Source organism: Brassica rapa, chromosome A05, assembly GCF_000309985.2.
Source record: "Brassica rapa cultivar Chiifu-401-42 chromosome A05, CAAS_Brap_v3.01, whole genome shotgun sequence".
Lineage (NCBI taxonomy): Eukaryota > Viridiplantae > Streptophyta > Magnoliopsida > Brassicales > Brassicaceae > Brassica > Brassica rapa.
Window position 1 is genome coordinate 21,111,951 of NC_024799.2, and position 15,480 is coordinate 21,127,430.

The 15,480-nt window shown below is 37.6% G+C and overlaps 1 protein-coding gene across 2 annotated transcripts; it reads right to left on the reverse strand.

The window, feature by feature from the left end:
• Window positions 1-233: 233 nt before the first annotated feature.
• On the reverse strand, window positions 234-13,770 carry LOC103869496 (kinesin-like protein KIN-12D). Of its 2 annotated transcripts, XM_009147582.3 has the most exons (37): window positions 11,914-13,770; window positions 11,228-11,840; window positions 10,949-11,104; window positions 10,796-10,879; window positions 10,529-10,648; window positions 10,335-10,448; window positions 10,162-10,254; window positions 9,932-10,092; window positions 9,790-9,864; window positions 9,609-9,696; window positions 9,465-9,523; window positions 9,309-9,372; window positions 9,156-9,221; window positions 8,883-9,068; window positions 8,702-8,806; window positions 8,385-8,620; window positions 8,217-8,286; window positions 8,058-8,123; window positions 7,874-7,924; window positions 7,702-7,781; window positions 7,518-7,596; window positions 5,846-7,426; window positions 5,415-5,753; window positions 3,067-5,343; window positions 2,875-2,982; window positions 2,670-2,791; window positions 2,507-2,594; window positions 2,341-2,415; window positions 2,034-2,267; window positions 1,867-1,956; window positions 1,706-1,780; window positions 1,568-1,626; window positions 1,363-1,474; window positions 1,173-1,280; window positions 829-1,065; window positions 588-710; window positions 234-500 (listed from the first exon to the last, which is right to left on the reverse strand). In XM_009147582.3, exons 2-37 carry the CDS (start codon window positions 11,813-11,815, stop codon window positions 366-368), a joined length of 8,304 nt encoding a protein of 2,767 aa, XP_009145830.1. In that variant the 5' UTR covers window positions 11,816-11,840; window positions 11,914-13,770; the 3' UTR covers window positions 234-365. The 2 variants fall into 2 exon arrangements, with proteins under 2 accessions (XP_009145830.1, XP_033148822.1); XM_033292931.1 differs by lacking the exon at window positions 11,914-13,770 and having other exon boundaries at window positions 7,874-7,918; window positions 11,228-11,815.
• Window positions 13,771-15,480: the final 1,710 nt, after the last annotated feature.

Here is a 15,480-nt window from a genome sequence, read left to right on the forward strand (position 1 = left end):
ATATTTTTATAAATTGAGTTTGTTTATATATTGGTTATCCAATACAATACTGTCAAATTTTGATTATTCAATTTCTAAATAGAAAGTGTAAATATGGATATCTCTTTTGACCATCCTTACAATCCAAGTCTTTCCACATGTTATTATTATTTTTTAGTAAAATAGATGGTATTGAACTGGTTTTGGGTTCACTAATTCATGCCAGTATGGTTTAGCAGGGTTATCATCTCATCTTATCAAGTTAATGCATTGTTTTGGGATGAGAAAAATGCTGTCCATTCCTTTCAATATGATTTACAAATTACATTTTAAGCATACATGAATCTTACAAACACTAGTTTTACTCATACAAACATATCATTCTTTCACCTGTCTACAGAAGTGAAAAAAGGAACCTGAGACATCTTTCTTGGACTCTGACTCCATGATCTTCTTCTAGGCGAAGGCATTGAAGGCATCCCCCTCTCAGGATTTCTACTTCTTCTGCTCTTTGTTTTTCCCTGCATCAAGATTTTTTACAAACTTCTCTTATGAATACATCTGCAAAAGGCTACAGGATTGAAGCTTCAATCGAACTAGATGTTTACCTTTAATCTAAAGTGATCCAATTCACTTTCAAGTAAACCAACTCTTGTCTTGAGCTGTTCAAGTGCCTCTTCAGCAACTTCAGGGTTTATGTCTGTGATATCTTCCCCTGTTACACCTGCTGCCTGAGGAAATTTTTAAACCCACACAAAGATGATGTTTAGAAGGCATTATAGGTTAACAAGTTTCAGATAACTGGAATTAGAAAACTGATTACACTGAGAAACCATGATGTTCTCTTACCTTTAATATACTGGTGGAGAGACATAATAGCTGCTTACCCAGCTGCATTCTTTCCTCTTCGCTTTCCTTCAGTTTGGTACTTAAATGATGCATCTTTTCAAAGTTTGAATGTTGGTTCTTTCCTGTAGATGCTCGGTACCAAGCAAGCTCTTCTTTAGCACGAGAAATGTTCACATCCGCTCTTCGTAACTTCAGATTGAGCTCATCAAGCTGAAGTTTCAACACATTGTTTTCTTCCTGTTGCATATGATGAGATATATAAAAGGGTAGTGAGTACTAGAAAAAAGAAAAGTGACTAAAAAATACACAGACAAGTACTGAGGGAGTTAGAGATTTCTTCTTGCCTTGATTCTAGCATCATCACGAGTCCACTCGGGCTTTTGCTGGGATGAAAGCTTCTCCACTTCTCCTTCAAGTTCCATTAGTTTTCTTTTATGACTAACATTCTCCTTCTGTTGAAAAGTCAGAAGAGTTAGACACTTTCTGTGCTACTAAAACGGTATAATAGTGCGCCAATGTTTTTAATTTTCTAACCTTCAGGAATTCGTTTTCTTTCTTGAGCAGTTGCTCATGCTGTCTATGTTCCTCCAGTTCTATCTGTGCCGTAACTAAATCTGTCTGTTTTCCTTCAATCTCCTCTAGCCATCTGCATCAAGCCATTGTAAAGATAAAACATCTGGAAGGAGCCAAAAACCATCTTCCTCTCTTTAAAACTTGACAGAGTAATTCACTTGCTTACCCTTGCTTTTCCTCATTATATTCACTGAGTTGCCGCTTGAGCTGAGAGACTTCAAAATCCTATATACGGAAAGACTCAGACAACAGGTTTTTGATTATAGTATGAACAACTTATTAATCATTCTTCCAAAGAAAATACCGTTTCCCGTGAATCTGAACTATAACGTTGAAGCATCTCTGCTATCTTTGATACTTGCTGACTATCCAATAATGACTGAGAAGAGAAACAGAGAAGAAGATATAGAGATCATTGACTGAATATAGTTCAGGTACAAGACCAGAGAAGAAACGGTTACTTACTGCACAATTCTGTTTGAGTCCGAGCATAACTCGAGTAATATCATGGGTCATGCTATCCACCTTGGCGAGTTTTGAGTTCAATAAAAAAATCTGGTAGCAACAAAGAAGAGGTAAAAATACTATATGGATGCCAAATGTATCAGTACAACACATTTTCAACTAGTTACCTCTTTCTGCTTGGTTGCAACTACAGTTTCAAGCTCTTCAACTCGTTGCCTTGCAGCAGCAAGCTCCTCATCCTTCTCAGACCTCATTTGTTGGGCAAGTCCCAACCCTATGCACCTAAAAGGAGAGCCAGAACCCCGAGGCTTCCCTGAACCTTTACTCAATGAAGAGTCCACAGCTTGAGAAACATGAATTTCTGGTTTTACTTGCTCAGCCATTGCCTCCAGTTCCTTAACCTGTTTTGAATAGAACGGTCTAAGTAACGCCAGTCTTTTGAAAAAAGAGCAATCTATAAGGAACTATCTTTACCTTATGCATGTATTCTCTAGCCTGAGCCTCTGCATGCATATTTAATTCTGAGATATGCGCGCTGAGTTGAGTAATCTGTTGTAGAGTAAACATACACATTATCAACAGTAATTTTGTGACTTGACTTTAAGAATCCACCACTGTTAAAATAGCACAATAATGTTACCTCAGTCATTTGATTAGCCGTCTTTCTCTCAAGCGCTTCTATATGCTTCTGAGCTTCTTGAAGATCCATATGCTTTTCATCTAAAATTCTTTGACCACAAAAAAATAAAGAAATGAGTTGTTTTAAACATATACCAGTTTATGTTGCTTAATGTTTTTCTAACCTCTTCATTTCCTCATCAGCATTTCTAACACTTTCCATCTGCTGGCGTATGGTGTGAAGCTCTGTCTCCAGCTCTTCCCTTTGCAGACGCTGTCTTTCAGCTTCATCTTTGATAACGTTAACCTATTGAAAACACGCCTCCATCAGAAAAGTAAACACAGCGACTAAACTAAGCTGTTCAATAGTAAAAAATGATTAATCCTTACCTTATTTTCAAGTGCATCGATAGTATACTCAAGCTGCTCAACTGATCCCTCTAGTAGCTTCACTTCTTCTTCTCTCTGATCGGCATACATCTTTCTTGACTCAGCAATCTGTAAAAAGATGAGAAACAAGTTTTAGTAAGCAATGCAAAAAGGGTTGAGAAATGTACATGTTTTGTTAAGATTACCGCCTACCTCTTGAGCTTCTATGATTCTAACTTCCAATTCTTTAGCCTCAGCTTTCATTTTCCCAAGTTCTTCTGTCACATACAAAACCTCATCTTGTAGATTATCCCTCTCATCGATGGTCTCATCTAATTTGCTCTGGGTAGACTCAACTTTATCATTCAGTTGTCTGAGAGCATTTCTTAGATTAAAGAGCTCCATCTCCATGCTCTCAGATACCTTTTTTGTCTGGATCAGCTCCTCCTCTAGAGAGCTTTTCTCTGCCAAGAGATCTTCAGCTTCTGCTCTAATTTCTTTATTTTCTGCTGCCAGCTGCTCTCGGCACTGCATTGCCTTTTCAGTATCCTTTTCAAGGTTGCAGATAATTTCTTTGCTCCCTTGCAGCTGAACTTCAAGCATTTGGGCGAAAGAAACAGCCTCTTCTAGTTCAGAGGTTCTAGAAGCTAGTGTCTTTTCCAAAGCTTCAAGATGTACCATGATTTCCTTTGTTTCATCTTCCTTGTCCCTGGAATTGGAAGCAGATTCTTGTAGTAGGCTGAGGTCAAAAGACAACCCCTTCAGAACATCATCCTTTCGCAAAAGCTCATCCTGGAGATTCAGATTTTCAGACAGCAAGTCTTCTACATCAATCTGCAAAGATTGAACAGCATCTGCGAATTCCGAAGCTTTATTGGCGTTTTCACATATCACTTCGAACATCTGATCAGAGATTACCAGACCATCCCTGGTTAGTTTCTCCAGTGTTCTGCTACCTTCAGAACATTTGGCAATGCTTAAGCTGTTGACATTTAATGCTTTAGACTGATCTTCACCAAAATGTATAAACGTGTGCTTAAGAGAGCTGTTTTCATCCTTCAACGCACTGACAGCATCAGCATAAACTTGTATATCCCTTTCTTTGATACCCAGTTCTCCTGCAGCAATCGACTGTGAATGTTGGAGATTCTGAAGTTCAAAATCTTTCATCTCTAAATCTTGCTGTAGGTCAGAAACGCGAGATTCCAAGAAGAAGACCCTTTCTCCAAAACCCTTGTTTACTTCATCCATTTCGACGGTTTTTTGCACACTGTGTTTAAGATCTGACGAGAGAGCCTTGATCTGTCTTTGTGCTTCGGTCAGCTTTTGTTTCACTGCAACGGTCTCCAATTTGTTATCAACCAGACAGAGGTCTTTGAGCTCACTCTCCACCTTGGAAACAAACAATTTCTCTTTGAGATCCTCAACGAAGGCCTGATGATCAAGAAGCTCTTTATCCAGAATTGCGAGACAAGAAGAACATTCTTTTACTGTTAGCGCCAGAACAAGTGACTCAACATCCTTTGTGCAGAGATCCATCAAATAACGCTGAACTTCAGTGTCAAAGAAATCACTTTTCTGATTCAGATGCAGCTTTTGCTCCAACAGAGTTTCTGCAAGGTTCCCATTGCTCAAATCTATTTCTTTCATCAAAATATCAAGCTGAGACCCCATGCTGTCAGATCTTTGCAACATCAGCTCCTCCTGGTACTGTAAACCTGAAATTTTCTGCTCAAAATTGCTTAGTTTTGTAGTGAGCAGATTAGTTGCTTCTTCATTTCTTGAAACTTTCTCAAAACCATTCTTTATATCAGCTAGCAGTTTACCCTTGAGCGTTGTAAACATCTCAAGCTCCCTTCTTAACCTGACATTGTTATCTCTTAATCCGGCTATGGAAGAGTTCGATTCACACAGCCCACGTTGAAGCAGACCATTTTCGGCGTTGACCCCTGTAACTGTTTCTAACAAAACCCCCATATGGCATAGATGTAGAACTGAGACAGCACAATCCTTCATGATTATTTCTGACCAGATATCCTCGAGGAACAACCTAGCTGACTTTGTTTCTGAAACCGAAGACTTCAAATCAGATAAATCATTGGCCATGCCAGTCAAGGCCTCAGATGATTCGTCTTGTAGTTTTCTGACAACAGTTTCCAGCTCTTCGACAAGATCTCCTACACCCATCAGACTTGACTCGAATAGCTTCTCAAGGTACTCAACCTTTTCATTTTCTTTGACATTTATGGATTCCAGCTCCTGCAGTTTGTCAACTAAGGCGTTTCTCTCTCCAACCAAGCTTCTTTCCCTTTTCTTCTGTTTCTCCAGGTCAAGTTTCATCGTTTCATTCGCTATTATGAGCTCATTGATCGTGATATCTGCTTCTTTAATAGTCCATTGAGCCTCCTCGAATTTCTGAAGAACACATAAGTTTTCTACATGTCCCTGGCCAGCCTCTAGCTTCATCTTAGCAAATTCATGCTCCAAAGTCTGTAAAATAGCTTGGGAACGTTAGAAAAAAAGAAGAGAGAAAAATCATAGCATCTGAGTGTGTTACTTACCTTAAGTTTATGATCTGTGGCTTCCATTTTGTTCTCATACTGTTCTTTCATGCTAATCATCACAGTCTCAAGGTTGGAAAACTGTGCAGTAAGATCGTGCAAGTTGCTTAAGCTTCTTTTCTCAGACGCCTTTAGCTCTTCCTTCTCCTCCTGGAGCCTGGCCATCTCAATTTGAGTCTCTTTCAAGCTTACAAGAGCAGATTCCATTTCTTGCTTTAGCAGTATAATCACTTTACTTCTCTCACTAGACACCTGACTGCTAACTCTCATGGACTGCACATGATTCTTGTTTGGAGTCTTCTCAATGCAAGACGAGACAACTACATTCGTCCCAACTTCCTGTATGAAAAAGAATTCGAGCAAAGGACTAAGAACAATACAATACATAATAATAAGCCATGTTCGTTAAAATATGAAAAATTGCAGCTCACCTGTCCTTCACTACAGTGGGCTGGAGACCCGAGTGAATTCTCTGCCTGAGTGTATTTCTCGTGTTCTTGACACATGCTTATGCATGATCTTAGCCCAGACACGCCACCCTTGAGCTCAGAAAGCTTCTCTTTCATGGCTGAAATGCTAGTCTCCTCAATTTCCTCAAGCTTTCGTTCCATAGCAGAAGCATTCTTTTCTTCGTCCAGAAGCTTTCTTCTGAATTCTTCACAGGTTGCTTCCATATCTTGTACTTGTTTCTTCAGAGAAAGAATGGTTCCAGCAAATTCCTCAAGCTGGACATCCTTTTGCTTCAACTCAAAAGTATGGGACTCGATTACCTCAGAATATCGGTTGACGATTACTAGAGAAGCTGTTGCACAATTTGATGCTTCATAAATCCAACTTTCAGCCATCTTCAGCTTCTCTAGAAGCCTTGATACGGCCTCTGTTTTCTCGCACAACTGCGACTTCAAGAGGAGAGTATGTGTCTCCTTTTCCTCGTACTCTCTCTGATGCGCTTCACTCATCACTAATGCTGCCCCTCTAAGAGACTTCAACATGGACTCTATATCACACTGCTTTTTATTGGCATCCTCTAAACAGCTTTCAAGATCTTCGATCATTGATTCCCTCTCAGAAATTGTTCTTATTAGCTCCCCAACCTGTTCAGATATCCATATCCTTTTATCTGGAAAGGAACCCGAAATTAAATCAGCCTGGTAACATGCATCTGTAAGGCCTTCATTCCCACTCAGCAGAATTTCTTCAAGCTCAGATGTGAGAAGTTCCATCTCGTTTGAAATTATCTGTAGCTCCATTTCTTTGCTTCTGAGATTTTCTTGCAACTGCTCATTATCCATGGTCATATCTCGCAAGTTATCCTGCAGTTCCTCCATCTGAGTTTCCAAAAGCTTTACTTGCTGTTCAGTCACGCTTTCTTTTGACTGGAAATCATCAACCTCCCTCTGAAGAACTTCGAGCTCGTTCTGCAGATAGACAATCACCTCAGCAGTTTCAGCTTCGGCTTGTCTTTGAACTTCGTCCGTTTCTTCATCTCCACATGCCTTAGAAGCTATATCATTCTTGAATAACATGTTCAACCTCTTAGCTTTTTCAAGAGATGCTTGCATTTTCCTGAACTTGGCATTAATTGCATTGTCCTCTGCCGGATTATCTTTGAACTCATTGCACTGTTTGGACTTCGTTACTGGGATGTCAAGCTCTTGCTTTTGTAAAAGTTCAGTATACTTCTCCTTTGTTCTCCTCAACTCTACAGCTTCTTGGATCAATGTATTGTTTTGCGACTCGAGAGCTTCAACTACAGACTTTGTCTCGCGCAGCTCACTGATTACATTTTCTTGCTGCTTGCTCATCATAAGTAGTTGGTCCTTCAACTCTCCCATATTAAGTTTCAAGCGAACTGCTTGCGCCTCTGTATCAACACGTAGTGTTCTTTCCTCATCGAGTATAATTTTCAGTACATCCAAATCAAGCTGCAGTTTGATGATTTCTTCGACATGGTTGACCTGCTGACCAGCAAGTGTTTCGGGCCGATCAACATTTTGAGTTTCCAGCAGGGCCTGCAATTTTTTGGCAATATGAAACTGTTAAGTAACAACGTCACAGATGGTTGTGCATATTAGTAAACCACACTGTTCTTATTGTGCAGACCTTTTGTTTGTTCGAGCTATGTTCATCAGGTGTGGAAGCTCTGATATCGCTGACCATAGCCTGAAGATCATGGATTTCCCTGCAGAAGATGGGCGAGAAGACTTATAACGGCTATGTTGAAAATGAGAAGTCCTTTGGCCAGATGCAAGGAAACAAAAAAGAATTGTCAATCAGATATACTAACCTACTAAGCTTTGCATTCTCTTCCAGGCAAGAACCAAGGTTAGTTCGGCATTTGTCAAGCTCGTTAGAGGTCTTTTTTAGCTGCGATGGAAAAGAATAAAAAAAATTGTGATTAAGTTGGTAGAACAGAAAGAAAACAGGAGAATGACTTCTGAGCAAGAAAGTGAATGAACCTCCTCTTGTAGTGAATAATTTTCTTTGCTAATGCGTAGTGCATCCTGCGCCATAGAAAAGCCAAAATACTTTTGGAATAAAATAGAAAGTACAACAAGCCTAATGACACGCAACCAAAGAAGCATATTCACTCCGGATCTTAATTAAACATATGTAAAGATTAAAGATGAAAGTAGGTGTTACCTGTGGCTCTGTTACATCATCAGGATGTTTTTGCCGGTCAGCGTTTTCATCAAGAAACTGGACAAGCTGCAACATCAATAGATAGGGCTAAGTATTGCATTGCAAACGAAAAGAAGAATGATTACATACCAGGATAGATACGGTGCTAACTAGTGTTACCTGGTTTCTCAGATTCGAGACTTCTCCTTGTAAAATTTCTCTCTCACCTTCCTCATAGAACTCTTGAAATCTGCGAGTACCATAACAACAAAGCTTAAGAAAACACACACACACACACACATTTTTCTCTTTTATTTTAGGTTTGGATACTTGCTAAACATATATCACCTTCTAAGCTGATCCAGAAGCCTTATGTTTTCCAGGGCAAAGCGTGTCAATTCAGGATTTTTGTCAATTTTAGCTTGAAGCAACTGAATCTCTTCTGACAGCACATTCTTCTCTTCCAACAAATAAGAATCTGCAGATATATGGTTGCCAAGTAGTGATTCCAGCCTCTGTATCTTGTCTTCTCGAAACCTGAGCATCATTTTTGTGCTCCTAGTATCTTCCTCTCTTTGCCGAACCTAAAAGATAAATTGGCTTGTAGCAGATTCAGACTCTAAAACATAAGTGGGGATGGAGCAGTGTAGGTGAAAAGGAATTACCAAACGGTTTAAGTGCTCAATCTCAGCTTCAAGATTCTTAATTGAAGCATCAGCCACATGTTCTCTTCTCAATGAGCCAGCAAGTGTTATCTCCAAAGATTTCAACTGATATATACAGAGGTTTAGAAGAATCGCAAGGCAAAGGCATATGAATCATTAAAATTTCTGAAAGTCAGTATACCTGCTTTCTAGACATCCTTACACAGCCTCCAGATTCATACACAAGTGAGTTACTAGCATGTTGATGTCCTGTCTTCTGCAATTCATTCGATGGAGAATCGACTTGGAATTCTGTAATGTTGGCTGTTGCTGTTCCAAATGACAATGCCCTCGAGATGTTCTGGCGCTTGAGGAGGGAAAGCTCTTCCTGTTCCACACACACAAACAGCAAATTGTCTCAGCTTATATACAGCTACACATAAAGAGCACCTAGTGATAGTTCAAAATGTTACACCTTTAGAAGTCGGATTTGACGGCGTAATTCCAGGACATCCCCATTGAAATCTTCGTTGACCACAGCCTAAAGAATTTGAAACAATATTTACCCAAAGGTTATACATGATTCATACCCTCATCAATTACAATATGGATAACAGTGCAAACTTACATTATTCTGGATTAGCTTTGCTCTCTGAGCAAATTTAAGTGTGTTTAGCGTCTCTGCTGCACAACTGCCACAGTGATAATCCATAGAAGCAATAAGTTAAAGTTCTGACTATACGAGTTTATGTATTACTAGATCAAGTTAGTGTTAAAAGATTACCTGACGGAAGGACTAGCATTAGCAATGATCATCGTTTTTGAATTGCCGCCCAATGAGTCCTGTAAATGAAATGATTACAGCTATAATGCCATGAAAGGATAGACTGCAACTTAAACAAAAACCGGCAATGAATTCAAATTTAACCTGAAGAAGAAATGTCAGCCTTGAATCACGATATGGAATATGCCTTGGTTTACCATTTGCAACATCCACAAGAACCATAATGACATGACTGCAATCAAGATTTAATAAAATAGAAAGATTCAGCATAACAAGTAATTGATGAAACGATGTATGCAAGGGGATTTCACTGTTCCTTGGTTACCCTAGTGTGGACAATGATTTATTGATATTAGCAGCTTCTTTTAGGCGGTCACCCTCAGCGCCAGAAGTTTTTTGCCTGTTACAGAATATAGAATGTAAGAAGAGGTCTCTAAGGAAATACCAAGCAAAAGCAACATAGTTACCTCTCTGATCCAGCAAGGTCAACCAGGTTCAGTCTTGCAAAACGCATATTAGTTGTCGAGTCTTTTTCCCATCTGCTCTCGATCACGCATGTAAATACACTATGTGATCTGCTGCTCTCTCTGTTCATATTTGTGGCTCCAACTTTTCGATTCAAAGAACCCTATTGTACCAAAGATAATTAGAAACAATAAACATAAAACAAAAATGCATGGGAGACAACAAAACTAGCCTGTGTGATAAGCCCTAAGATGTCTTGAACACTCTCTACTTCAAACTCGGTGAGATTTTCCACATAGACACCGCTCTTAATGTCCTCTCGAAGCTAAAAAAAGAGAGAACACATTAAAAAACTAAGCCTTGCGTATCTGTGTACTTTCACCACCAAAAATAATTTAAGCTTACCTGCAAATTTGTTGAAGACGGTTCAAGAAGGTCTGTGATCTGTTCATTGTAAATCTCAAGAAAAGAGCATTTGCAATTGTATTTAAGACTCTCGTCTCTTCTGCTCTCTTCCTCCTGCCAACAAGAACAAAAATGTAAGATGTGATTAGCAAAGTTAATAAGACATCGATAAAGCAATTTCATAAAATTCTTACAGCTTGTATTCTTGCAAACAAAAATTCAAAAATCCGTGGCATCATTCCTCTGTTGGGACTTGGTTTAAATTCTAAATCACCGACTTCCCCGAGCATTGTATATGTCTTTCCACTTCCTGTCTACACAATCCCAACAACATATTACAAGTTAGGAAATGCAAAATAATACAAAGAAGGAAACTGTATCCACTCAGTCCTATTCTAAGAACTTAAACCTTGTAAGGATTCTCATAAGTCATCTCTGGGATGATAGAATAAAGTATTTACCTGGCCATATGCAAATATACAGCTGTTGTAGCCAGACAAGCAATTTTCCACCATGGGCAGACCAGCAACCCGGAAAAGGTTTTCCTACAAATCAAAAATGATTTCAACGAAGAAAAGGAAACCAAATTTGTCTACTTTCGGCCTGAGTCTTACCTGGTCAATCGTCTCACAAGCCACATGATCAAATAAAAACCGTGTTTCAGGTTGTCCAGTCCACGCTACACATTGAGAGCTTTCCTGCTTTAAGCACCTACTGTACCCATTTATACTCTTCTCCATGCTATTAAGCGGTCGCACACGGATAAGAATCTACAACACATTCAATAAACTCATCATCAAAAACAATTTTGTTAAACGAAGCAACTTTGTTCCAGCTAATGAACCAAGATGCATAGATGGCAGTAAAGGACCCCAATAGAAAAGAATCGGTACCTGCACATTGTGATCCATCCAGAAAGAAGGATCCTCCTTAAGGTCAAAGTGAGGAACTTCAACGGTATTAACAACACCAGAAACTTGCCTATCAGAGCTAGACAACCCTTTGTACAACGACGCATACCCACCAGCTCTCCCCGCCCCATCAAGCTTCCCTCTGTAACAAGACCCCGGAGGAGGCTTAGACACGCTCTTCGTAGGCGTATTCTGAGCCGAACCGGTCTCCGAGTTAGCTCTCCCAACAACTCTACCGGTCTTAGGAGTCGTGTTAGCCATAAAGCCACGCTTCTCCCCCCAACCAAACCGGTGCTTGTTGTTATCAGGCGTCCGTAAAGGCAATGCCGGATCTGGGTTCTTGGGTTTGGGCTTAGACGGAGTTCGATCCATCTTACTACTCCGGGACTCCTTCAACGGATCGTGGATGGTGTTTAAAGGAGCTCGTGGTAGAGAGAAGGAGGAGGAGGAGGAGGAAGAGGAGTCGTTGCTGGCTTGAGACAAGAACGAAGCTTGGAGATTCTCGGGGACGTTCTCGATCTCCTCGTGCTTGCCTGAGTCTCTACGGGAAAGCTTAGCGTCCCTTAACATCGTTACTTAAGTGATTTCACGAAACCTACAATGAGGATTGATGAAAGTTAGAGGCTTTGGAAGCAGAGATGAAGCTGAAAGATTGAAACTTTACTTGCCTGTGTTAATGAAAATTGAGCAGCGAAAAAAATTCAAAATTTATCTAGCTACTGACGAGTTCTGTTATAATTATCTCTCTCTCTCTCTCTCTCACTCACTCAGACTCGGACTTTCTCTCTCTAGATTCGCATGATTTCAGCAGGAAAGGAGGAGGACGATGGAGAGAGAGATGGGTGATGTAAAAGAGGCAGATGATGAAACGGACGGCTGAGATTGCATCTTCGTGGCGGAGTTCAAATTTGAATTTTTTTTGGCTAGGGCTTTCTAACGTAATAATTTAAGCTACTGAGGGTAGTTTTGTAAATAAGCAACGTATTTTTTCCCTTTTTTCAAAAATATTCAACGACTAAAGAGGGGGATGAGGGCCCATCCTAAATTCAAATATTGCGTTGTTAATTACAAATATATACTCCCCCAACGGCTTCCATATATTAAACTTCGAGATTTTTTTTTTGTCCAAAAATTAAACTTCGAGATCATGATACGCTTTAATTCAAACTGGTTTAATTTTTGGTTAGTGTTTAATTTTGATCGGTTAGTAACAATTAGTCCGGGTTGACAATTGGACTCGGAACTACTATACTTTCATAATTTCGGCATAGAGCAGACTGCAGAGGCCAGAAGGAGTAGAGTAGTTTCATGGAAGTTTTGGTCTGGCTTTTGTTATTGTCTTCGTAGAGATAGATAGCTATTAATGTTCATATTCAACTATACAGGACACCTTGGGTTCATGTCTGCCAGATGTAATTGTAACATTCTAACTCTTTATAGTCATGTCTCTTAAGTTCATAGCAGAGTGTACTGGGATGATAAAATTGGTGTTTCTAAACTCAATAGTTGTTGGCAAATTCATTAGCACATACAACAAGTGATCAAGCTGATCAAGGTGATGTTGTCCGCATGGGTTGTATTTATATCTCATGCAATTCTTTACTTGTCTTTTAGTTTTGAACGTTTAGTTTGCATTCTACCTTCTCTTAACCCTTTTTTTGTCTATGCATTTTCTTTTCTTGTTCCTACGACTTGGCTTTGTAGGTTCAAATCATTTTTTATCTGGTTTTCTGAATTTGCGTTGATGTAAGTACATGTTTTCACGGGGAGAGTCAGTTTACCTCAACAATTTTAGTCGTGCCAAATACGATCCGAACAAATATTCAGTACCAATTACGATATCAACTCAATTATAATTTTAAGAAACTATCTGAACTTTTTGAAAGGTGTCTAAATTATATACATTGACTCTAACAAAAGTTAGTCAGCTTTTAATAAGATAAAACGACGTCGTTTTGATTTATATTTTTTTTTTAATATATGTTCATTTCAGGACTCAAACCCATGCTTTAATACTCTTTTGAAAGGGTACACTAACAACTAAACTAAACTAACTTTTTGAAATATTATTACAAATTTGAAATTATATAAACTATCATTCTTCTTCATCTTATCCAATTTAAAACTTCGGTGGTACTTTTTTTTTATATAAATACATTAACATGTTTTTACTTATCATATCTTTAATAAACTTATATATTACTAAAATGTAAATAATAAAATATTTATAATTATATTATATTAAATATACTTAAAATTTAAAGCTATTTATAGAATTTGCTTATATAAATTATTTTAAAATTTTAAACTTAAGTGGAATTTTTTTTCAAAGTTAGTATTATATATTTGTGATCTTTTGTTCAAAAATGTTATAGAGGCGTTTTACCTTTCTTTCATTGAGATATCTTGTTCATAATATTAAATGTGTTAAACGATAACTAAATTATATATAAACAATCATCAAAGTTTTAAATTGGATAAGATAAAGAAGAATATTAGTCTATATAAATTTGTAATAATATTTCAAAAAAGTTACTTTAGTTTAGTTGTTAGTGTGCTCTTTTAAAAAGGTATCACGGCATGGGTTTGAGTCCCGGAATGAACATATTTTTTAAACATATATATCAAAACGACATCATCTTATCTTCTTAACGGTTGACTAACTTCTTTTAGAGTTAATGTATATTTAAACAAGTTTTAAGAAGTTCAGATAGTTTTTTTTATTATAATTGAGTTGACGTCGTAATTGGCACTGACCATTTGTCTGGGTCGTATTTGGCACGACTGAAATTGTTGGGGTCAAAATTGACATTTTTCCCGTATATCAAAACAACATCGTTTTATCTTGTTAACGGTTGACTAACTTCTGTTAGAGTCAATGTAGATTTATGCATGTTTTAATAAGTTTAGGTAGTTTTTTTTAATAATAATTGAGTTAATGTCGTATTTGGTACTGACCATTTGTTCGGATTGTATTTGGCGCGACTGAAATTGTTGAGGTTGAAATTGATCATTTTTCCGTTTTTCATGCAACTTATGTTTCTGTTTCTGTTCTTTCTAAGATTATTTACATCGAAGTAGTTGAATAAATTTTCTAACCGTTGAAAGCTTACAACGAGAGTGTTGAAATAAGGTAAAAAAGTATGTGGATTAATTCCAGTTGAATATATTCAACTAGTTGAATAAAATGCATGCGGGATCTACATAGAAGACTTGAACCAATCAATTTTCATAGATGTGCTTCACACTCTCAGAAAGAAAGTGAAGGTAGGAGATTCCATTTTTTTAATCAAACAAATAAAAATTACATAACTGTTGAGTTTTAATTGGTTGTTTTGATAACTTAGATTTTATTCATCCTTTTTGTTTCAAGTGACTTACTTTGTAGGAGATATTTTTAATATCAAAATTCATCATTTTAATGTTCTATAAATAGAGACTTGATTTATTTAATTTGGAAACATATAATTTTATTATAATATTAATATTATTTACTTATAAATTATTATTTATATAAATAAACACAAATTTATTAAATTAAAATTCATGATTAAACTTTAAAAATTGAAAACTGAAAATATTTATTTTTGTTAGTAAAATGGTAGAATGTTGAATTTATAAAAAAATATATTATATAACATAAAAATTAAATAAGTGTCAATGATTATGTGGAATAAAAAATATATAATATGGTGATGTGGATTGTAAAAAAGTAAAAAGGTGTGTGTTGAATAATACCGTGGCATTGTGCATAATCTAAGCGTACTTTTTGTTGGTAGAGAAATCTGAACTTCTCTTAACAGTCCCGGTACAAACATTGACACTTTAAAAGACTAATGACATCTTGAAGAGGAAAGAGGGTTTGAAGTGACAGATGGTTATTTTTGAGACCTTGATAAGCCTCTCCAGGTTTATAATTGGCACACAGAAAGAAGATAGAGCTATAACCACAAGTAACTGTGGCAATATTCGTTCGGTGATCGGTTTACTTACGATTCGTGACAATAATGAGATGTCGGTGTTGCAGCCAGGCCTGGCTTAGAAAAATAAAGGGCCATGTGCTCTTTTTCCTCTAGACTATTGAGTAATTTTAGAGTTTAGACCTTCAATATATCAATTTAAAAAAATTTAGAACTTTAAAGTAATAAAGAAATTTTAACATACAAGGTGAACCCTGTGCATTTGCACTCCCAGCACCCCCTTAGAGTCGGCACTGGTTGCAGCTTATTATTGTT